The sequence below is a fragment of the Etheostoma cragini genome, chromosome 6 (assembly GCF_013103735.1).
Source record: "Etheostoma cragini isolate CJK2018 chromosome 6, CSU_Ecrag_1.0, whole genome shotgun sequence".
Taxonomy (NCBI): domain Eukaryota; kingdom Metazoa; phylum Chordata; class Actinopteri; order Perciformes; family Percidae; genus Etheostoma; species Etheostoma cragini.
This window is the reverse complement of record NC_048412.1, coordinates 16,569,422-16,591,473: the sequence shown is the minus strand read 5'-3', so window position 1 is coordinate 16,591,473 and position 22,052 is coordinate 16,569,422. Positions and strand designations below refer to the sequence as shown.

General features: G+C 41.4%; 2 protein-coding genes across 9 annotated transcripts in view; one reads left to right on the top strand and one right to left on the bottom strand.

Annotated features, from left to right (window-relative positions):
* The window catches only part of esrp1 (epithelial splicing regulatory protein 1), an 11,302-nt gene extending 6,522 nt beyond the window's left edge, over positions 1-4,780 (bottom strand). For 3 of the 7 annotated variants that reach the window (XM_034874715.1, XM_034874709.1, XM_034874714.1), the window contains exons 1-10: positions 4,412-4,779; positions 3,834-3,992; positions 3,589-3,705; positions 3,157-3,268; positions 2,535-2,678; positions 1,870-1,924; positions 1,569-1,679; positions 1,321-1,453; positions 1,144-1,186; positions 107-426 (exon numbers count right to left, since the gene is read on the bottom strand). In XM_034874715.1, the coding sequence (XP_034730606.1) occupies positions 107-426; positions 1,144-1,186; positions 1,321-1,453; positions 1,569-1,679; positions 1,870-1,924; positions 2,535-2,678; positions 3,157-3,268; positions 3,589-3,705; positions 3,834-3,992; positions 4,412-4,543 (1,326 nt within the window). In that variant the 5' untranslated portion in view covers positions 4,544-4,779. Of the gene's footprint in view, positions 1-106; positions 427-1,143; positions 1,187-1,320; positions 1,454-1,568; positions 1,680-1,869; positions 1,925-2,534; positions 2,679-3,156; positions 3,269-3,588; positions 3,706-3,833; positions 3,993-4,411 lie in introns of all 7 variants that reach the window. The other 4 variants (XM_034874708.1, XM_034874712.1, XM_034874710.1 and 1 more) reach the window with 3 other exon arrangements.
* Positions 4,781-5,459: 679 nt separating this feature from the next.
* On the top strand, positions 5,460-21,604 carry virma (vir like m6A methyltransferase associated). Of its 2 annotated transcripts, none has more exons than XM_034873883.1 (27): positions 5,460-5,580; positions 6,037-6,149; positions 8,249-8,335; positions 9,154-9,202; positions 9,287-9,458; positions 9,593-9,712; positions 10,339-10,557; positions 11,135-11,865; positions 12,148-12,285; positions 12,377-12,603; positions 13,145-13,672; positions 13,783-13,937; positions 14,038-14,120; positions 14,748-14,841; positions 15,661-16,049; positions 16,157-16,312; positions 16,422-16,657; positions 16,733-16,982; positions 17,077-17,294; positions 17,426-17,558; positions 18,501-18,641; positions 18,734-18,888; positions 19,190-19,286; positions 19,567-19,730; positions 19,858-20,207; positions 20,951-21,097; positions 21,213-21,604. In XM_034873883.1, the coding sequence occupies exons 1-27, from the start codon at positions 5,518-5,520 to the stop codon at positions 21,419-21,421; spliced, it is 5,424 nt and encodes a 1,807-aa protein (XP_034729774.1). In that variant the 5' UTR covers positions 5,460-5,517; the 3' UTR covers positions 21,422-21,604. The 2 variants fall into 2 exon arrangements, with proteins under 2 accessions (XP_034729774.1, XP_034729773.1); XM_034873882.1 differs by having other exon boundaries at positions 10,339-10,581.
* Positions 21,605-22,052: the final 448 nt, after the last annotated feature.

Genomic DNA, 22,052 nt, shown 5'->3' with positions numbered 1-22,052 from the left:
ACACACACACACACACACACACACACACACACACACACACACACACACACACACACAGAGTCAAACAAAGAAGCACACCCACATCTAGGCGGACTCCTTGACTTACCTGTTGGACCTCTGCTGCTGTACTTTTGAACAACTCAATATATCTTCTCCCCAGGATTTCCTTGTGTTTCCTCAGAGCACACTGGGCGTGTTCCTCACAGGCAAATAAAACAAAGGCATCGCCAGTGGGACGCCCGTCTGGATAGCGAACAAATAGGATGCCATCCTTTCCTCCGCTGACCGGACACATGTCTTTAAGGCCCTCGTCCGGGGAGAAGAAGTTCAGCACCTGCTCATGTGTGGCTATGAAAGGAAGACCTCGCATCCTCACTATGATCTGGTCCTCACGAGACAGGAACATTGCAACCTCATTGGAGGTACCTGGCACACACACAAGGACACAGACACATTTAGTTAACCAGATTTTGACATGTTTTCCTTACTTGAGCAGCACTCTGTGATTGTAAGGAGTGATTGGAGGGCATTTTTTCCCCCTCTTATTTCATAATTAATAAGAATAAACTTGACTCTTAACCCCTCATGATTTTGAGTGATGGTCCGGCCATCATTTTCATCATGATAAACATCAGCATCATGTACTTAAAAGTTAATTTCTGTTATCTAAGAGGGCTTCATCATATGAGTAACTAACTTGAACTATTCCTACTTGACAAACTTGTTGCCATCCTAAAAGGCACTTTTACTATTAATAAACAAATGTTATAACTGATGTTAGGTCATAACTGCTTACTTTGTCTGCAAGTTATGATTTTCCCGTAGAGATAACAAGTGGGCAGAAAAAGTCAACTCCAAAGCTATTATTTTGGATGCTGGAATATGTTCAGATCCCAAAAATCAATATTAGAAAATCCATGAATACCAAACCGCAAGGCATTTGGCTTTTAAATAATGAATTGTAAGTTGATTCTCATAAATGGAAATTCATACTCAAACTACAGCAGCACTACCAAAAAGCTTCAGAACGCAATTTGCTCAATCTATATTTTGTACAAAACACCAAACCTACTTTTATGAAATGCCTTGGTTGGTGCTTATGAGGTAAAATACGTTATAGTACACTTGGTGAAATTTTCTCACCTCCTGCTATCTTCAGGAAGTCCTCTCCTGTTGCTTTGTAAACCTGCCATTAGAAATGAACAAGACCGAAATGAAGAATTATGGTTGCTAGGTATAGCGACATAAGTGATTAATTTAAGTCAATGCGTTGTGGCTGATTCACAATCGTTACAGACTGGTAGGGTTAAGACTGGTCACCTCTATGTATCTGTTGCCCATGTGGTGTTTGTGTCTCTGCAGGGCCAGGTCTCTGTGATCTTCACTGACAAAACGAACAAGAGCTTCTCCGTTCCTCCTCCCCTGAGCATTAAGACACAATGCAGCTCCTCCTCTATACAACACAACATTCAGGGCGTTATAGAGGATTTCATTCAGTATACACCATGTTAACTGATCGATACAATTCCTCCATCAATGAAAGTGCTGTTACCATAGCTACAACATACTTTGCAATGTTGAGTCCTCTGAAGAATCGAGCAATGTCCTGGTCAGAAGACTGCCATGGCAACCCTCTGGCTCTGATCACTGTGTTGTCACAGACTTTCTCCATCTTACTGCTACACACACACACACACACACACACACACACACACACACACACACACACACACACACACACACACACACACACACACACACACACACACACACACACACACACACACACACACAACAGGAGTAGACGTGTAGTTGATTTCAGATGCAGAGGAAAACATTTTTTTTTTATCATGAGCAAACTTTACTTACCAAGTGCCAGACTCAAACTTCTCACTAACTCTCTCTTGTGTAGAAAATGTGTGGTCTGTAATGGGAAAGCAGTAGAGTTTGGTTTCCAAAATTACATTTGAAAATTAGACCACCTAACTGAAACTAATCATAGTACTTTGTAGTTAACACAGCAATATTCTAATAGTCTTGGAACAAAAAGCTGACTGTATTTTGCATTCATGAACTGAACATTTCCTTTTACAGAAATTAACATGAAGAGCAGTTTACTTAAGGGCTGCAACTCACAATTATTTTCATTTCACAACAATCTGCCAATCATTATCTCTATTTATTGACTGATTGTTTGACATAGTGAAAATGCCAGAAACGAAAGCCATATATTTAAATGTATTGTTTTGTGCAACCAATAGTCCAGAATGTCTCACATTGGAAAAATGGGACCATTGAATAATAGAGATTTTTGATTGAGAAATTACTAAAACAATTAATTGATTGTCAAAATAGTTCCTTATTAATTTTCTTTCTCAGCCCTTATCTCCTTAAATATCATCTTATCGTAGCAGTGCTTTTGAACTAGCATACTTTTATGATCCTACTTGTAAACACACAGCAGGCCTATATGTCAAAATAACTAACATATCCCTAATGTTTCACTTTTGTGTAAAATAATATATGGCACTTACTAAATGGCTCAGAAAGCAGGGCAAGGGCAATACTGCCCATAATCTGGGTCTGCTGTACTGCTATTTCTGCAGGCAATATGGCTGATGGATCCAGGGTGGCTGAGGGGTCCCATATGGCGGGCACATCAACAGGTATACTAAGAGCTGATCAGGACGCGGTCAAGAAAAACATACAAAAAAAATAAAGAGTCTAACAGTTTAGAGACAGCCAAAGGTGTTTGTAGGTATGTATGTGTGACAGGTGTAAATAAAAATTGGGGTGGGGGAGGGGGCAGCAGGCGAGGCAAGAGACACACACAGAGAGATGTTAGTTATCCTGTTCCAGTGGGCGTGTGGGGTTTGCCCTGTTGGCTAAACACACATTCACTCACTCACTGAGCGCTGCCATTGTTTCCTTATTTGCATTTCAAAACCTCAAGTCTTGTAGCCAACACCCCGTGGCTTATAAAGTTCTAATTTGTGTGTTTCTGAGCGATATAACTGCTCAAGAGATCAAGCTGAACTTAGATAACCAAAAATTGTCCAAAATACAGTTACACATTAAATGCATTACATATAACAGTGTAGTTCACAGTCATTCACTTGCACACCAAATGTAAACAGGTGACACATTAAAGGATACACTCTGCCATGATGTGTACATTCAAAGCCTTGAGGTCGGATGCGGGGAAGTGCTTCTTGAACTCTTTCCGAAGGTCAAAGAATGAGTAGAAACAGTCTGGGACCAGGATGTTCTGAAGAAGGAAGAGATTAAATAAGCAGCTGCTATTTTATTACCATCATATTACTGTTTGCTCCTGCCAGTAAAATGATCTCTGTGTAACACTTCACGCAGGTTTAAATCATGTGGGAGAATTTTGTCAGCCTCATTGTGTAGGTGGTGTTTTGTGTGTTTTTAGACAGATTGCATGACTGTCTCTTTGGCGAAGATCAACTTCAGCACAGTGCTGACACAACAAATCCCTTTGGGACTGTGAAAGCGCTGAAGGTTACCTACAGCACTGAGTGAACATCCGCCCTAGGTGGAAGGCGTTCACCCACCAAGCTTGCTCACCTTGCTTGCAGCCTCAGGGTGAATCACTTGACGGATGTGGAGCTGCCCGTCTGTACACAAACACACAGACGTGCCTGCGCCCGTGCTGTTCACCTCGTTTGTCAGTTGTAGATGAAACTGCAAAAACAGGCGTGGAACATTTAGAAAATAAATTAAAACGGTCATAATCTGTCTTCAGGCAGCAGTAATAAATACTATTTAATGAAAAAAATGTCTATTTCTAGTGACTTCAGTGAGGTTATTACCAGGTTTAATGCTGTCTCTAGACTTGTGGCTGTAAAGACATTATCTGCTCCGGATCTATTGTCCTCTTCCACGCTTTCCTCCACCACGTCCTCCTCATCGTTTTGCTCTGTCAAGTCTGAGAGGTCCGGCTTAATGAGAAGCTCATTTAGCTTGCCCAACTGGTTCAGAGTAGTAGAAAAAACATGTCAGTCTTGAAACAGAAGTCTACGTAGAAACTCTCAAGCTATAGGCTCATATAATAGCATTAAATGGCTGTAATATATACCTTTATTACATTGATATTATCATATTGAAGAACAAAAGCAGAAGTATGTCTAAATATCTTACTATGTAGACATTATTAGTAGAACATATGTGTCCTCTCATTATACTAAATAACTTCAGAGCCTATATTCACCTAATGTCAGATGCTTACTCACTTGAATCACAAACATTATGAATGGGTGTCGTTTGTATTTTAAGCTATTTCTGTTAGAGTTGTTTAGCTGCCCACTCCTTTAGTTACCACATTTCCTGCTTTAGAATAACAATAGCCATCTGTAATAAGTACCGAGTCTAGTTTTTATTTATGTTTTACCTTTTTGTTCTTTACATCCACCAGCTGCCAAACCAACTGCACTAGTTCCTTCTCGTCAGATCCCAGCAACTCTCCGCTCGCGCCAGATGTGGCGGTGAAAATCACCACCAGGTAGTCTACCTGCGCCGTCATCTGAACACAAACACAGCTAAAAAAAAAAAAAAAAAAATCTAATCTAATACAGCACAATAGTAAAGGACAGCAATTGAAGATATACCGGAGAGGAGATCACACGCAGAAGCCGAGATATAAACACCTGTACACTGTACAACTGGGCGTAAAGGTAAATTCTTAAATCCAAGTTTCGTCGCGTGTTAAATTTTACGTGAAACCCCCTGCAGTCACCATCGCGGAGTAATAATGGCTGCACATTCCCCGTTTTTGTAGTGCATGTACCTGTGGGACCACGTGACTCTACCTGTCCCTCCCTCCTTCAGGTACGTGGCAGACCACAAAGGAAAGCATTTCAACATTTCTATGTATAGCAATTTATTGTAATATATTGTGTATTTCTTTCTATAACAATGTACGAGACTTGGCAGGTATCAAAAATGTAAAATGGTTTACTTGAATAATCATCTTTCCAAATATAAAGTTAAACCACGGGCTCCATATTGAAGATCATTCAATCATTTCTGCTACAACGATTTCCTATTTTTGCGTAAATGTACCTAATTTAGCCTGACATATAATGTTGTGTTAACAACAATACACAAAGGCCGAAACCTTTATGGAGTGTGTGGGAATATAGGCTACATTCACAATGTTTCATTTTAGTTGATTATTAATTCGTGTCAACAAGTGTGTCAACAAGTTTTTGCAATATACTGTGATATTACTAATAGACTTTTAGCCTATGATTGTCCTTCAGTTTAACAACAACAATTATAATATAGCATCAATATCAATAATAATATCAATAATAATTTCTGAATCATGTCATTTAATTTCCACCAAAGTGGTTGCTTTTAATTTCCCTTTAGAATAATATAAATGCGTTGATCTCCTGCCTAAGTTTGTTTATGATAATGTCAAAACTGATCATGCTCCGGAAGTATTCACTGTCCCGGAAATGTACCCCTGGCCAGACGATTAGCAAGACAGCGATGGCGGGGGACACTTCTACGGAGCTTCTTTTTCTAGATACATTTAAGCATCAGAGTGCAGAGGTAATATTTCTGACGCATTACTACCCCTTGTATATTTACTTTAAAGCTGCCTGCATTTAACTTTAATATCGGTCATACTCAGCAATTCTGGAGATCGATGCTAAACTTTCAAGCTAACGATGTCAACATGGCTAACATGAGCAGTTGTTTCATCGTTGTTATAATTACGTAGCAATTCGCAGCTATAATTGCGCTACGCACTCGCCTAAATGCAAATGCTATTGTTAGAAATATTTTAGTGAAACGTAGCCTAATTTATTTCCATAAACTCATATCGCTTTGGTTTTTGCATCCTTACATAGTTCGCTTGCTAGTTAGCTGATAAGCTAATGTTTACTGGAAAGTCTCAACCTGGCATGTTTATCTCAGAGCAGTAGTATTAGTTGTGCTTGGTGAAGACGTTGTATTATGTAAATGCATTTTCTTAAATTAATTATGATGTTCAATGCACTTTAGTTAACCAACGTGGATGTGGTGCGGTTTCCTTGCGGGGTGCTAATCACAGAGGTGCGGGTCATTCCTCCAGGAATCAAAGCACACAGCAACATACCTGACAACAGAGCATTTGGGTAAGACCAATTTGACATTGCGTTACATACAGTACAGTAAGTTGCCAGTTTATTAGGTCCACCTAGACAAATATAATAAGAAAATATAATGCAGTGCATTAAAGCAACCCTGCAAAAATCCTTTATTCATCAAGGTTGTTTACTCTTTGTTGAAACTGGTTTAGTAAGGTGTTGATTCAACTTTTTGTTCTTTTTCATTTCCATTTATATTAATTAGGGTATACTAAATATTAGGTGGGCCCAGGGCTACCCAATAAACTGTCAAATCAATATAGTTGCAGGTAGGCATGGACCCATTGATACACTGGATAAGTATAATTGTTTAAGTTGAGACAGACCTCATTAAGCACATTGGGTATTGATCATAACATGAACGAGTCACAATAAATACAGTTTCTCTGTCAGTGTCAAAAGTTACATTCATTTAGTCATGGCGGACTGCTGACTGAGTTTTTAGTACACAGCATTCCCTGGCCTCATAATACTTCACATCAAAATGTGTGCTCGAAAGTAAGGTATATGCTGTAGATAGTTAATTTGTGAAAAGAAGTCTACTGGTATCTTATGGTTCCTCAATATCAGCAGGTACCCAGACTCCTGGTATGGGAGTTGTATTGAGAAAGAAGTTGGGTGGTGCATCCCTTGTTGCAGGGAATCTTTAACGTCGCTGCCAATGATACATTGCTTCTGTTTGCCACGGATGTATCAGTGTGTGCCTGTAGAAAGTAGGGCTCCAACTAATGATTATTTTCATAGTCAATCTGTCGATATTTTTCTCGATTAATTAATTAGTTGTTTGAACTATAAAAATGTCAAAATGTGTGGATCAGTGTTTCCCAAAGCCCCAAATGACATCCTGAAATGTCTTGTTTTGTCCAAAATGTAAAGATGTTCAGTTTGATTCAAAGAGGAGAGACGAACCTACAAAATATTCACATTTTGTAAGCTGGAATCAGAGAAATCTTATTTTTTAATTTAAAAAATGACTCAAACTGATTAATTGATTATTAAAATAGTTGTCGATTAATTTAAGAGTCAACACTTAAACGGTTAATCCATTCATTGTTGCCCCTCCAGTAGATAGGTATATTGCCACCTGAGCTCCATTGTTTTGGATCCTGAATCCCACTGAGCCTGTTGGGTAATGTAATTTAACTGAATGAATGGGCTCAGTGCTCAACAATGTTATATATTATGATAAAGTAAATTGAGGCAGAAATCCGTTGCACTGCGTATCAAGTATACTGTCTGCCATGGCTTATTTAGGAAATGCAATTCCAGGAATAAATAGAGGTTTTTAGTCACAGTGATCCCAAAAATCATGTAACAAATTCGCTGCAATGGCTTAAAACACCTAAATATATCAAAGTAATATCTACCGTTCCATAAATGGTATGGTAAATCTGTTGGCGGTTGAAAATTAGATTGTCACGTAAGACGTGCAAAACGTTTTTCCTTCCTGCTTCTTCGACGTTTAACGTCAAACATCCAATCACAGACATAATGAGATCTTAGTAGAAGCATGTTGCATGCTTCTTGGCTTGCTGACGCTGATGAGATTTACTCCTAGTGGATTAAAATTGGGTACTGAATGACAAGGCATTTTTTGATACTCAATACTTTTTAGAGGTAATTCAGTTTGTGCCCAAAAAGTATTGAATTCAGTGCCCAACCTTATTATACACTCAGTGATCACTTCATTTGGTACCGCTGTACAGTCAAATACAGTCCAAAACAACTGTTCTACCATAAAGTCTACTTTTATGATACTCATAATGTTCAATGTAGGTGTTTAAATTCAAAAATATGTTTTAGCACTAAGGTCATAGTTAGTGGTGGGGTTGACCTGAACTGCATCATATTCAGCATTGCTTCTAATATTCTGACCCATCTCATGTTAAGGGTAAAACATAAAAAATCAAACACCACCTTTAAATATGACTTCAATAATTTCTGAGAAGCTCATGACTTCAAAAATCTATCTAAAAATCTATATTGTCATAACACCCACCCCTATGTTGATGTATAACTGAGCCTTCTGGATGGAAGGGGACAGAGCCCTGGCTGCAACATCAGTGTGTGTGTTTCTGTTTCTTCAGGGAGACGTCACCTCATGCCTTTCAGTTGGAGCTGTTCTTCAATAATGTCACTAAACCAAACAACCCCACGTTCCACAGACTGGGCAGGTCAGAATTAATATCACTGTCACCCTTCTTGTTTTGTTTCTGTATTACTTTGAGCCCCCCCACCCTTTTATCTCTGTATTTTCCAAATCTTAAAAGTGCTTAAGATGCATATGTTTGTCCAATCCTGTTAAACCAGTCATGGTAGTATCTGCGCCCTGTTCTCAGAAGCTAGAGTGGTGGGTGCGTGTGTGTCCATATTTAAGTCTCTTTGTTCCAATGCTGGCTAACTGGTCTCTCCAGAAACTCAACCCCACAAACACAGTAGATGAAAATAACACTATAACTTCCAGGTCCAATTGAAATACCGTAGATGAAAAGTTAAATGATTAAGTCCGACATTTTTATTCTGCTTTCATAATAACAGAGGTGTGAACAGTAGCAGCAGAGCGTAAACTTGTATGTAGACGAGTCCTTTATGCAATGGTCTTTGAATGCTGTGACACACCCAAGTTATTGTCTCTGTCGACAAAGTTGGGAGTATATTTTTTTGGAACCTGTCTGATTGCTATTTATGTATCTTCCAAATCTCAAAAACATATTTGACTGAAATGTTTTTGGACAAGAATCCTTTTTGTCAGCTGAAGTGATAATCAGGATACAGATGATCCCGATAACATAGACATGCGTAATTACATAGCAATGTTGTGCTCTTTGGAAAGAGGTTTATCTAGGACTTAACAGATTGCTGCCAAACTTCATTGCAGTCACATTCTATTTTTCTAACACTAAATTCTCTTAAGATGATAAACAAAGGATCGTTCAGAGATATTGTATATTTGCGCTGATTTAATCTGCCTTGTCCTGCTTTCTGCCCTCAGTCTGGAATATGATGAGAACAAATCCATTGTGTTCAGACCCAGTGGAAAGGTAAACGGTCGCCCACAAACTAGATGATTTGTATTCATTTTTTTCTGTTGATTTTTGAATGACTAAATGGGCTTGTGCGTGCAGGTGAACACAGATGGCCTGGTGCTGCGTGGTTGGTACACCAGTCTGACTATAGCAGTGTATGGGACAGCAGAGCGCTCACATGGACACGATCAAGCCTCACCCCCTCCTCCTCCACCCCCACCCCCTCAACAGCCAATTGGGCAGAAGCGGATCGTTAAACAAGGTGCGCATCGTAAGCCGAAACAACCCAGCGCTCCTTCCCTCACAGCCCCTTCCTGACACTGAAGCATTAAACGAACAGGTTGTTCTTCTTTTCCCTGATTAGCTTGGTATACTGTCAATCTGTTGTACCGTTTGTTTTTTAAGAGTGGGAAAAAGATGACCAGTACAATGGCAGCCCACCCAGACCAGCACCCAGAGGACCTCGTACTCCGCCTGGGCCTCCGCCCCCTGATGATGATGATGAAGAGCAGGTCCAAGTGACGGGTGAGAACTGCACATCTATTCTGTTCTATTATTATTATTATTATTATTATTATTATTATTATTATATGTGTCACTGTTGATCCTGATTAATCAACAATAACAAAAACACTGCCATAGTTTAAGCATCTTTTTGTCTCATAATTAAATATTGCATCAATGGTTTTTAATCATAATTAAAAGTTATGTTTTGGGAAAAAATCCCACATTGGTTACACTGCAGTTTCTTTGTTGGTGACATTAATAAATTCAATGTTTTCATCCTCAGTTATATTTATTCAGTCCAAGAAGTCCGCAGTCCCATGACTCAAATTTGTGTACTTTACATCAATGTCTACAATTGGTTTAAGTTTATAGTCAACTTTGAGTTTCTATCATATGTTTCTGAATTACCCGGATTATCCAAAGTTTCCATTTTAAGTTTCTAGTTTTTCATGTAAAATACTGTACAATCATTGTGTTAAAAAGTGTAAAAACAACGGTATGGTTATCCTTAGGCTGTTTTTGCATTATTAGGCCTGTACGTATACAGATAAATGTATAGACATGTATGTTTGCATATCTACGTGTGCCCGGTGGGCATGTTGGGTGAACTGTGTGCCATCTGGCCTCTCTTATGACATTTACAGTGGGCGTGGTCAAAGAAGAGCCAAGCGAGGGCCGTGACGACTACCTGGAGGCCGTGTCACCTGAAAGATCACTGCCTGCTGATGAAACATACTCCGATGCTGAAGTAGAAGAAGAAGGCGAGGAGGAGGAGGAAGAAGAGGAGCAGGAGGAGGAAGAAGATGCACGGACCGAAGGGAGTGTTCTAGAAGAGGAGGAAGAGGAGGAGGAGGAAGATGAGGGTGAGGACGAGGAGATGGAGGAAGGTAGGGGGAGTTATTTTGTGAGAGTAGGATAGTCTGCAATCCCAAATGGATGCTCAACCCTGAACCCCTTGGTACTGCAAACTCATCAGACTCCCCTGGGGGCCAAGGGAACAGGGTCCATTTGGGACTAAGCTTCAGTTGAAGAGAGTGTGTGCTGTGGCATGCTGCCTCCATCTACTACCGCAGGGTGCTCCAAACTCTAAACTGGCCCATCCAAGTACTGTGAAGGGTGATCAACATTCATAAGCTGTCATGTGGAGGTCTACCTCACACCTCCTCACAGCTGTGGCTGATGCTTGTGCTGTAGTCCCATCCTGCATGTTAAACTAACCCAGCATGTTTGGAGTGGTACCGCCATGTGTGAGTAGGTTTGTCTGTGTATGACTTTGTGAATGAGCAAGGGAATATGTAGTTGTCGCTGGCCTCCCCATTTTCAATCATTTTTTCAAAAACACTTCATAAATGGTTGAAGAACCTTAAGAATTGTGTTAAAAATATAATAATAGAACATTTGTCAAATTTCCTCTCCTTTTTGTCTCTCCCACCCTTTTAGGTGATGACGGCTACGAGCAGATTTCAAGCGACGAGGATGATCTGGATAATGGTAGCTTCAAGTTGCCCACATTTGACATGGACTACACTCCTGAGGACCTGGCATCTGTCCCACCTGTCCAGTTTGACCCGTACGAGCGAGAGCTCAGACCACTGCTCTACTTCACCCCTCCATACAAGACCCGCTTTGATACACAACTTGAGAAGGCCAGTATGGAGGAACCCAGGGACCCTGGTGGAACAGAAGAATTAGCAGATGTAGAGGAGAATGAGGCTGTTGCCCAGCTGAAAGAGCTACTAGCTGGTATTGGAAATGACAGAGATGCCCGCTGGGTCACTGCTGTGGAAGAGGCACCTGCACTACTGGCCAAAGGGTTGGCCTATTTAATCAAACAAGGAGAGGGCGAGATGGAGGAACCTGTTGGAGTTTTAGTCCAATGGGCGCTCCAAGCTCTGAGTATGGAGATCGCTATCACACAACCCATTGCTCTTAACCTCAGACAATTAAAAGCTGGTGCCAAGCTAGCATCCCACCTTGCAGAGTGCCCACAGGGCCTTTCAGTGCTGCTACGCGAAGGGGCTCTGGGTGTGCTACTGGAGCTGGTCCAAGCGGACCATGTCTCCTCCACACTGAAGCTGAGTATTCTGAGAGCTCTGGGTGCTCTGACCAGCACTCCTGCTGGTGCAGAGGCTTTCCTACATGCAACAGAGTCAGAGAAGAGTGGCTATCAGGTTAGAAGAAGTATAAAAACTTGAAATTGTTCTTTTCTTCAAGACTTCATTATACACAGATTTTCTTCTAAGAATATCATTAAAATTCTTGATCATACAAATGGATCCCAGCCTACCATTTGATCCAAGTGGAAACTGGTCTTTAAATAAGGCACATGCTAAACTGATGTGTTTAGATCCCAAAGTTAATTGTCCTCATAGACTCAAAACACTGACTAGTTGAACAACTTGATGAATTTTTGTCTCATTTATATCTGACATTAAACTGTATGTAATTTATAGCGTTTAGTCCAGCTGTTCCTGCGTGAAGAAACAGTGAGGGTCATAACAGCTGGCAACGCCATATTACAGAAAAGCCACATGTACGAGGTACTGGTCGACCTGCAGAGTGCAGCAGCAGCATGGAGTGAACCACCGCAGGTAGACACTCAAACAAAAACACTAATTCTCACACACATATGTTACTAACTGCAAATTTTTCATGTTAACCATAACTGACTATCATTCTCAGGAGGAGATGGAGGATGCTGAGTGCCCCATGGAGGAGGAACCATCGCTAAGCTCCTCCCCTGTCAGCGAGGAAGAGCTTGATAGGCTGGCAGGAGTTTTAGAAGAGTTACATCACTTGCTAGAGACGGCCCCTTACTGCATGGTGCAGCCACCTGTGAAAGCCTTCCCCACTACTGCTAGAATAACAGGACCACAGGAGAGAGACGATCCATACCCAGCACTGTATAGGTACACAGCACTCAACACATATGACCTCAAACCTCACAAAGAACAGAACCTGAGATTTGAAATTGAATGTAGTTGGGTATAGGCCTGCACGATCTGGGGAAAAGTCAAATTTGATATCATGATTCTCTGCCATAATTGTTTTTTTCTCATGAAGTGTAATGTTTATTGCACATATGAACAATAACAAAACAAATTGGCAGTACAAAACATAGATTGTCTTTTTCACCTCTAGCACATTGCGCATCACCACAAGCCTGTAAACATAGAGGCTTCAATAAAGAGAAGGGAGAGCACTGCAGCGCTCGGGAGCGCTTCAAAACCTATTTTATACAGTCTGTGTTTAAAACTCACAGAAGAAAGTAGGAGCATTTAGGATGCAGTCGGCTCGTAAAATTAAATGAGAATTGAAGTCATTAAAAACTTTAAACTTTATTGTCAACAGGGTGAATCAAGATTGTGATTTTTTCAATGATTAAACGTGCAGGCCTAGTTTGGTAGTCATTGATTGGATTTGTAATATTGCACTTTCTCTTTTTTACAGGTATATGCATGCGTGCCATTTCCTGGAGAGCGCAGCAGCTGTGATGTCAGCGGCTGTGGCAGCCGGCCACCTCGGTGTCACCCAAGCTGTTCGAGAGCTCCTCCGCTTCCTGTCCCTCACCCAGTCAGGTCTGCTCTTCCTTCTCGCCCAGCCCACTCCTACCAACCTGCTGCTGCGTCTCCTGGCGTCTATGGCAGAAGCTGAGAGCGAGGAGACCACCTTTACCGGGGGGGAGGGAGGTGTCACAGGGCCAGGGTTCGGTGAAGAGGGCTTTGGCGTGTGGCTGATGCAGGCGCTGCATGCTCTGCAGAGTGTATCAGAGCTCATGAGTCATGTGGCCACAGGAGGAGATGGAGGAGCTGGGCTAGAGGAAGGTGACAACCCGGAGGTACTGGGCATGCTCCATGCGCTCTACCTGATGACCTTCACACAGACCGGGCGCAGTGCTGTGGCTCATGTTTTAAGCCTGGACAACAACCTCTCGTGTCTGGTCACCCTTCTCCAGCACCACAGCAAAGACGGACAGGGGTACAGCTTTTCCTTTGTCTCTCTTTGGGTCTCTTTCTGGATGACTTGGTTTGATTTCAAGCACCTGTGCAGTGAATATGTTTTCACTTTTTCTTTTTTTCTTCTTTTAGTGAGGTCAAAGCTCGCAAAGCAGTGACATATAACTATGCCTGTATGCTGGTGTTACTAGTAGTGCAGAGCTCTAATGAACTGCGGACGATGGAACAATATGCTGCCCCACTACTCGCCATAGCCAAGGCTGATGACACCAATGCCAAGTTACAGGGTAAATATTACCAATGTTGCATTCAAGCATCATGCCATATGTGACAGTTCTGTGTATTTTCCTTGTATTTTTGATGTTTTGTTCTTTCTCTGTACTTCAGAGCTTAGCAAATGGCTGGAGCCTCTGGACAAACTTCGCTTTGAGATTGGCAGTATTCCCACCCTCATAGATTATATCAAACAGGTACAGATCCCCCTCATTATATGTACTGCTGGAGTAAAGCAACATTTCACCTCATTTTCAGTAACTGTGTGAGCTTTCATCTCCCTATATCACCCGCAGAAAGTTCGAAAAACTCCTGAGTCTTATTAATTCAGTATTCATGAACAAATTTAATAATTTCTCTTTGACATTTATTTCAGGGAGTGCATTTGCTCTTTCAGTGAAGGAATCAATGTATTTCATCTTACCCTAACCCACCCCCAGTGAATACAGTTTTATAATTTGTATTTTTTTGTATGTATGTATTGAGCTTATTATCAGTACAAAACCGAACATTGTTACACTTATAACCAGGCCAGCTGACAAGTTGGCTAATTCTGATACCAATATGAGAATGCAAACCTCATAAGCAATTAAACTATTGGCAAAGCAAGAGGTCTTTAAGTCACATACTCATCTATACGTTTTCGTCGAATTTTCCACCTTAGAGCCATCAGATACACAATATATCTCCTTGAAATGCAGTGATTCACAGACAAATTTGAACTGCTCAAACATAGACCTACTATGTAGCCTATTTGACTCAATCAATTATATGCCGATAATAGTGTTATATGTAATTTTAAACATGTCTTCTCTTGACTACAGAATGTGGAAAATGTGTTGACGGCTGAGGGAACTGGATTGGTCACTGCTCTCCGGGTCCTTTGTCACATCGCCTGCCCCCCACCTGCTGTAGAAGGTAAAGATACCAAACAGAATTTCTGTAATAGTTCAGCTGAACTAAATACTTTTTTGAGTGTTCACATCATTTTTACCTGAAGGTTTTAGTTTAGATATTTTTTAATAGTAAAGGGGCTCTATGGCATTTTCCTGCAAGCAAACAAAAGTTAGGTTTACTCACCAAAGTGAACTGTGGTATGAGTATTCTTGATGTGTAACAAACTTGATTAAATTTCCTTTCTCATGAAACATTCAAAAAGCCAATTTGTTATTTCAATGCCTGCATTGTTTACATCTATGTTTGCAAGCTTGCACACTTCCTTTTCCTTCACCTTTGTTGTCATATTACTGCCTTTCTTGTTGCTTTATCGGCACCTATAGATTAATAGAATAGTGAGAGACCTTTGGCAGGAATGTGTACTAGTAGCTGGTTATCGTGTTTATTGATGTTGACTGCAATATATTGATATTATATCAATATTGTGATATGAGACTATATATCGTCTTAGATTTTGGATATCGTTATATGGCATAAGTTGTCTTTTCTTGGTTGTAAAGGCATTACAGTAAAATTATGTAATTTCCTGAACTTACCAGACTGTTGTAACTGTCCTATTATTTGCCTTTACCCACTTAGTCATTATATCCACATTACTGATGATTATTTATCAAGAATCTCATTGTGTAGATATTTTGTGAAAGCACCAATAGTCAACACTACAATATCGTTATGGTATTGATATTGAGGTATTTGGTCCAAAATATTGTGATACTTGATTTTCTCCATATCGGCCAGCCCTACGACACATTGTTCATAATGGCTTTCTCCTTTCTACAGGTCAGCAGAGGGATCTTAAGTGGAGTCTTGCAGGGGTCCAGCTGTTCTCTGGCGAGGGTCTGGATACTTGTGTGCGTGTCTTACAGAAGCTGTGCAGCCTGTTGCTACAGCCATGGCGTGTGCATGGACACATGGGCCCCACGCCGCAGCGCTGCATGATCCTCAGTATATGTATCAGCACACTGCGATTGCTGCGCACCATGCTGATGGAGCTGCTACGAGGGGGAGCTTTCCAATTTAGGGACACACGTGTGGCCAGTGTGTTGGTGACGCTCCACATGATAGTGTGCTCCATCCCTGCATCTGGACGTCTAGACGGAGAGGAGACAAGAGTGCAGGCGGTCATTGTAGACGTACTGCTCACTTTCACGCAGGGTGTTAATGAAAAGGTGTGCAAATGAGAGAGTAGAGCCATGTTTATTAAGCAAAGAAATATTGTGCAAAAATCATATCAGTCACAACTTAACACATTATACATTTTTGTGTTTTGGTCCAGGTGACTCATACAGAAGAGACTCTGGCCAATAACACGTGGTCTCTGATGCTAAAGGAAGTTTTGGCCTCACTGCTGAAAGCACCTGAAGGTCTGTTCTCTGGTTTGACGTTGCTGTCGGAGCTCCTGCCTCTTCCACTGCCAATGCAGAGCACTCAGGTAACTCACTCTATCTTACCTGTCGCCTATCTGTCCTGCACTTCCTTTGACCTTCTGAGGATAACATATCATATACACGCTTATAAATAATGAACATTTGGCTCCATAGGTGATATCAGTCCAAGATGTGGCTGTAGCCTTAAACACAAGAAAGCTGTGGAGCATGCACATACGGGCGCAGTGGAAAGTGTTTTCCGAGGTTTTGAGGTGTGCCTGTGCCACCAGCTGTCCTCCTCTCCTGGCAATGCTGAGGAGAATGTGTGTTCAGCTGGCAGACCTGTCTTCACCCACCGCAATACTCATCATGAAGACCCTGCTGGAGCTGCTGCTGGAGGAGCTGCAGCCGTAAGTAAAAACACACTGTTGTTTGTGTTTATGCTGTGAACTTCATTTTAAGTGTGTGCAATGTGCTAATTACAGGGCAGAGGGGAAAGGTGTGTGCTGGGGCCAGGTCCTGCGTCTGCTTTCTTTGATGGATGCTCTGGTGTCACAGAAAGCTTGTAAGAGCGCAGCACTGCACCTGCTGTCTGGGTCTATGTCTGGAGATGAAGTACTGGCAGATCTGTTCCCCTTGCTGCTGTCTCTCTTGGTTCCTCCAGCTGAGTACACCTTACAGCAGCAGCAATGCAGTGAACTTGTGGGGACGGTATTACAGTCACTGTGTGACCAGGTAAGCAGTAGAGTGCCCATAAAGTCAAGCAACATAAACAAGTCCTTAAGAGGAAAGGACACAGTCTAAAAAATATAAATCTCTGTCTCACCAGGACATTTCTCTGGTGGTTTCTCCACCTGGAGAAAGCTGTGTGTCAGAGACTGAGCAGCTGGCCAATGCACTTCCAGGGCGAGAGATGATTTCATTAGTGTGCAACACCTTGTTGGAAGTTTTGGGGAATTCAGAGAGTAGTGTTCCACTCCTTCTCACCTGTATCAGGACTTTGACATTCCTCACTGAGCACGACTATGGACTCTATCACCTCAAACTGTAAATGACAATGCTTTCTTTTTTCTTCTTCTTGGCATTACCAGTGTTTCCCTTTGTAATATCTTCTTCAAACCAGGCATAGGGTGTTTTCCTTAATCAAAAAGACTCTTTACACTTTATCTTTTTTTCAGAGCTCTAAAGAAACATGGTGCTGGTCTGTGCTCGCTGTTAAAAAGATTGGTGTTTGCCTTCAACAAGGACTCAGCAGATTTGCTCTCAGCTCTGCTTGACTTTCTCAGACAGATCCTCAACACAGAAACAATGGTTAGTACCTGGTTTTATGTCTGGTTCATGTTTGACATGGAAGTAAATGTAGTTTGAACCAAGAGTGTACATGCTGTCAAACTGTAAAAAATTATTAAATGTTTGTTGGAAGCAATAAGGACTTTGACTTTTGCAACAGCTGAAGCTTACAGTAGGCCTGCATGATCCAGGGAAAAATATGAATCCCAATTTTTTTTTTCACAAGGTGTAATGTTAATTGCACACATGAACCAAAACAAAACAGATTTGCAGTACCAAACATAGATTTTTGTGGCACCTATAGCACATTGCGCATCACAACAAGCCTGTAAACATAGAGGCTTCAATGAAGAGAAGCGAGAGCACTGCAGCACTTGAGAGCACTTTAAAACCTATTTTATACAGCATATGTTTAAAACTCACAGAAGAAAGTGGTACCGTTTGTGATGCAGTCGGCTCGTAAAATTAAATGAGTCATTACAGTCATTAAAACAAGATAAAATAACAGTGTAGTTATGATAGATAGGTAGATTATTTGTCATTCTCACAGCACAGAAGGATGAGAACGAAATAAGAACTCAGGTCTCTGTGCCAAACGAATTACTATAGTGATTAATAAATGGATAAAAGCATTTCTTCATAAGCTCTGTCCCACTAAAAACAATTACAAAGATAAATAAAATAATTAACAAAGACAGTTTCAGAATAGCAATAAGTAAGTTAAGTGCTATTTCTTAAGACTCAAAGGCACTGCAATGTGGAGGAGTTCATCAGTCTGACCTCATCCTGGTAGAAGCTGTTCTTCAGCCTGGTTGTTCTTGCCTGGATGCTACGCAGCCATCTGCTTCCTTTAAAAGGGCTTTAAGTATGAATTCCTGAGCTTAGTAATTGTGCAAGACTTTGTGTCTTTTATAGAGTTGCATATATTATTTAATTGTTGGATTTCTCTGTGTTCTCATCCAGTGTGTAGATGAGGCCCAAGGGTCCGGCGAGGAGTCTGCCTTCTCTTCTCCGCGTTTGCTGTCGGGCTCTGAGATGAAAGCTCTGCTGCAGTGGGAGGAGTCAGAGTCCCATCCGCTCCCTACTTTAGAGAAACAGATTACGGTACAAATTATACACACGTGTATAGTTTTTTGCAATGTAATATGGTCAATGCCTTGGAATTTACCTAACTCTGTAACTCTGTGTCTATGTAGAAACTATGTAAGGATGATGATTCATTGGAGACGATGTTGGAGACCGTGGTTGTTCTGAGGCAGACGCTGGAGACGGCCACAGACACACCTCCTGCAATTGACACTGAGCCCATTCTGCCAGCACCCGAGACACTTGCTGCCCAGTTTAATCACCGGTACAGCCTCTCTCTCTCTATCATTTCTTTCTTTCTCTGTCTAAACTCAACCACTATTTACAGGGAGGCAGTAACCATCCCAGCCAGGGAAATTTCTAAATGACAGAATTATTATCAGATAATAATATTCAAAATGGTGTTAACATGAATTATCTACACTACAGCATTCTTTGGAACAAGAACTAAACCTAATACTGATGATATACTAAATTGGGCCTCCTGTATCACTTTTGTGGTAAGCGAGAGGAAACACTGGATGTGATAATAAATATTCCATGCATCTGTGCATCGTTATGTGTAGGACAGTGTTCATTCTGTCAGAAGCTCTGGATGAACAGCTGAAGACTCTGTGGTTCTCTCCTTTCCAAACTGATGACATCGAAGCAGACCTTGATATGGTAAGTGTGTCCTATGTTAAACACTGATTCACTATGCAAAACTGTTCATCTGTTTTCTAATAGTTTATATAAAGGTTCTTCTTTTTCTCCCTACTTCACTGCTATGTATTTGTTAAATGAAATCTTGATGCTTTATTGATGGTACTTTAAATTAATTACACACGCATCAATTGCGGATTATTAAACCTAGTTACACATAATCATGTACAGTTATGAAGTCCTTTCTGTCTGTATGCGGATGGACAGTATGTCTATGATTGCCACTTGGTCTGTGTGGCAGGTGAAGGTGGATCTGGTTGGGCTGGCTCAGGAGTGTTGTCCAGAACTGGACCTGAAGGCAGAGCTGGAGCGCTCCTTCTTGTCTGAGCCCTCCTCCCCTGGTCACACTAAGACTCCAAAAGGCTTCCGACTTGGCAAACACAAGCATGAGACCTTTATTACAAGGTACAGTTCCAGTGTTTGGTTGCATTTAAATGCTATCTCATTTGTTCTGTATTCTTTGCAGAAAAGTAACCTCTTAAGCCTTTTTTGAATCAACTGACTGAATGTCATGGTGTGCTTGTCTCTGCAGCGGTAAATCAGACTACATTGAGCCTGCTAAGAGAGCCCACATAATGGCTGCTCCTCGCGGCCGTGGAAGTCGAGGTGGGTTTGGACAGAATCTCAACCGACCCCACGATATCTTCCGCCAGCGCAAACAAAACACCTCCCGTCCTCCCAGTATGCATGTCGATGACTTTGTGGCGGCGGAGTTTAAGGACATTACGACTCCTCTTGGACTTTTACCTCTTAAACGGCCCCCCAAGAGCTCCCCCAAACCCCCCACCAGAGGACTCTTCACTGGCAACAGAGGCAGAGGCACCTTCCACAGCCAGACTCGCTTTTTCACTCCACCACAACCTAAAGGTGTACTGCTGTCCGGTACGTATACATAGACACACGCAACACATCTCTTGTGTTCACTTCAAGTGTAGTTAAAGGACTCAGACCCTCAGCTAATGACACTTCATTGGTCAGAATTACCACTGTGTATACAGAAATTTTCTCTGCGTTGTGTGAAGGCTTGGGTGGCATCACAAAAAAACAAAAGTAATTTAAGTTTTTTTTTCTCTTTACCAGCTATTTATTTTTTTAAATTTATGGTAGTTTTGGTTGTAGTTTTTCCAAATTTTCAACTTGACAAATGTGTTTTTACTAAATGTTACAATTAATTGCTTGTAAATAACTGCCCAAATAGTACACTGCAAAGATGATTACTTACTGTATATGTCATTCTTATTTCATACCAGAGCTTACTTTTTAGGTTAAAGTTCATTCTTGACCTTGGAAACAGATGTGACAATCTTCAAAGTCATCCTACTTGCTTTTTCCGGACCTTTCAACTCCAACTCATGGTCTTCATCAGAAGATGGAGTTTGCTCAATTGTCATTACATTGTACCACCTGCACTTGGGTCTTGTTATGACAACTGAGCACACTCAGAATGAGATGTGGTGTAGACACTGACATAACCTAGTTAGTAAACCTTGAGTTAAACCTTTTTTCTTTTTTTTTTGCAGCGTATGTAGTAGTAGTTTTAAATGTGGGCATTCTGCAGGTCAGAGCTACATCATGGCCAGTAACAGGTGTTCTCGTATAACAAAATCCTTATTTGGGTTCTGCAGGTAACTACACTCGCAGAGAAGGAGGCCGTGGTTCATCGTGGAGCGGCCAAGTTCCAGCTGTCACTCACAGAGGAACATACAGTGAACCTCGCGGAGGCCAGAACAACTTCACACGAGGACCGATGCCTTCCAGACAGCCCCCAGCAAGTATGAAACGTATACCAATACACACTTGTTGCTTGATTTTGCACTGTGAATATCTAAACACTGAACTTAATATGCGGTGATTTTGTCTCCTTCTCCCTCCGTCTCAATTTGCCAGATGCATATCGGCTGGCTCCGAGGGACAGAGCCCTGCGAGGAAGAGGTGGTGCCGGGTTGTCATGGCTTGGCGGGGGAGGTGGTGGCAGTGCTGGAGGAGGCGGTGGGGGAGGTGGAGGAGGGGGGAGAGGATCTCAGGGGAGCAAATTCAGTGGAGGTGGAGGAAGCGGTGGTGGGAGGGGCAGACACGTTCGCTCCTTCACCAGGTAAATTCACCTGGGCAATGACTGCTGCCTTACATGGCAACGTATGGACCAATCAGGATATTATATATACTGTCTCCATGGAAACGTGGTGGGTTGATGTTGTCACAATGACTTACAGACTGTGTTGATGTTTTATGTTTTTGTTATCATGAGTTGTATTCAGAGAATAAAGGTCACAGTAACTGAGCATACACTTTTGTTTTTTAAGCAAACACCAGTTTAAAAAAATGCACTTATTACCCGTATTACACCACACTGAAGGTTCTCCGTGGTACTTGACAAGAATTAAGTGTGAAAAGACTACAATAAAGTCCAAGGTGGCCATTTGAATAAAAGACCATTTAGAAATAGTTCCTTGAATTTAATGAGAAAGTTGTTAAAAATGAAGTATTTGTGAGACAGATAGGTGCAGAATGCACAACCCAAGTTAAACCCCAAATACTTTCCTTTGCCAACTGCAACACCAAGTTACCATCTTAATGTTAGAGATCATATTGGTAGTGGTACATGCAGTCCTTAAGTCTTGATGGAGAATATAACAGCCAAAACACTAACTAATATGAACGCTATGCCAGCTGTCCTCCAAGATTTGCTTGGGTGCCTTTGTTTTTCATGCCTTAGATCGACAAACCTGT

What these genes read in the sequence shown, in the direction of transcription:
- virma (XM_034873882.1), top strand. Translation starts at nt 5,518, where the DNA reads ATGGCGGGGGACACTTCTACGGAGCTTCTTTTTCTAGATACATTTAAG. An exon ending in TGTTCAGACCCAGTGGAAAG is followed by an intron (nt 9,203 to 9,286) that starts GTAAACGGTCGC and finishes TTGTGCGTGCAG; the next exon opens with GTGAACACAGATGGCCTGGT. An exon ending in TACAGTCACTGTGTGACCAG is followed by an intron (nt 16,983 to 17,076) that starts GTAAGCAGTAGA and finishes CTGTCTCACCAG; the next exon opens with GACATTTCTCTGGTGGTTTC.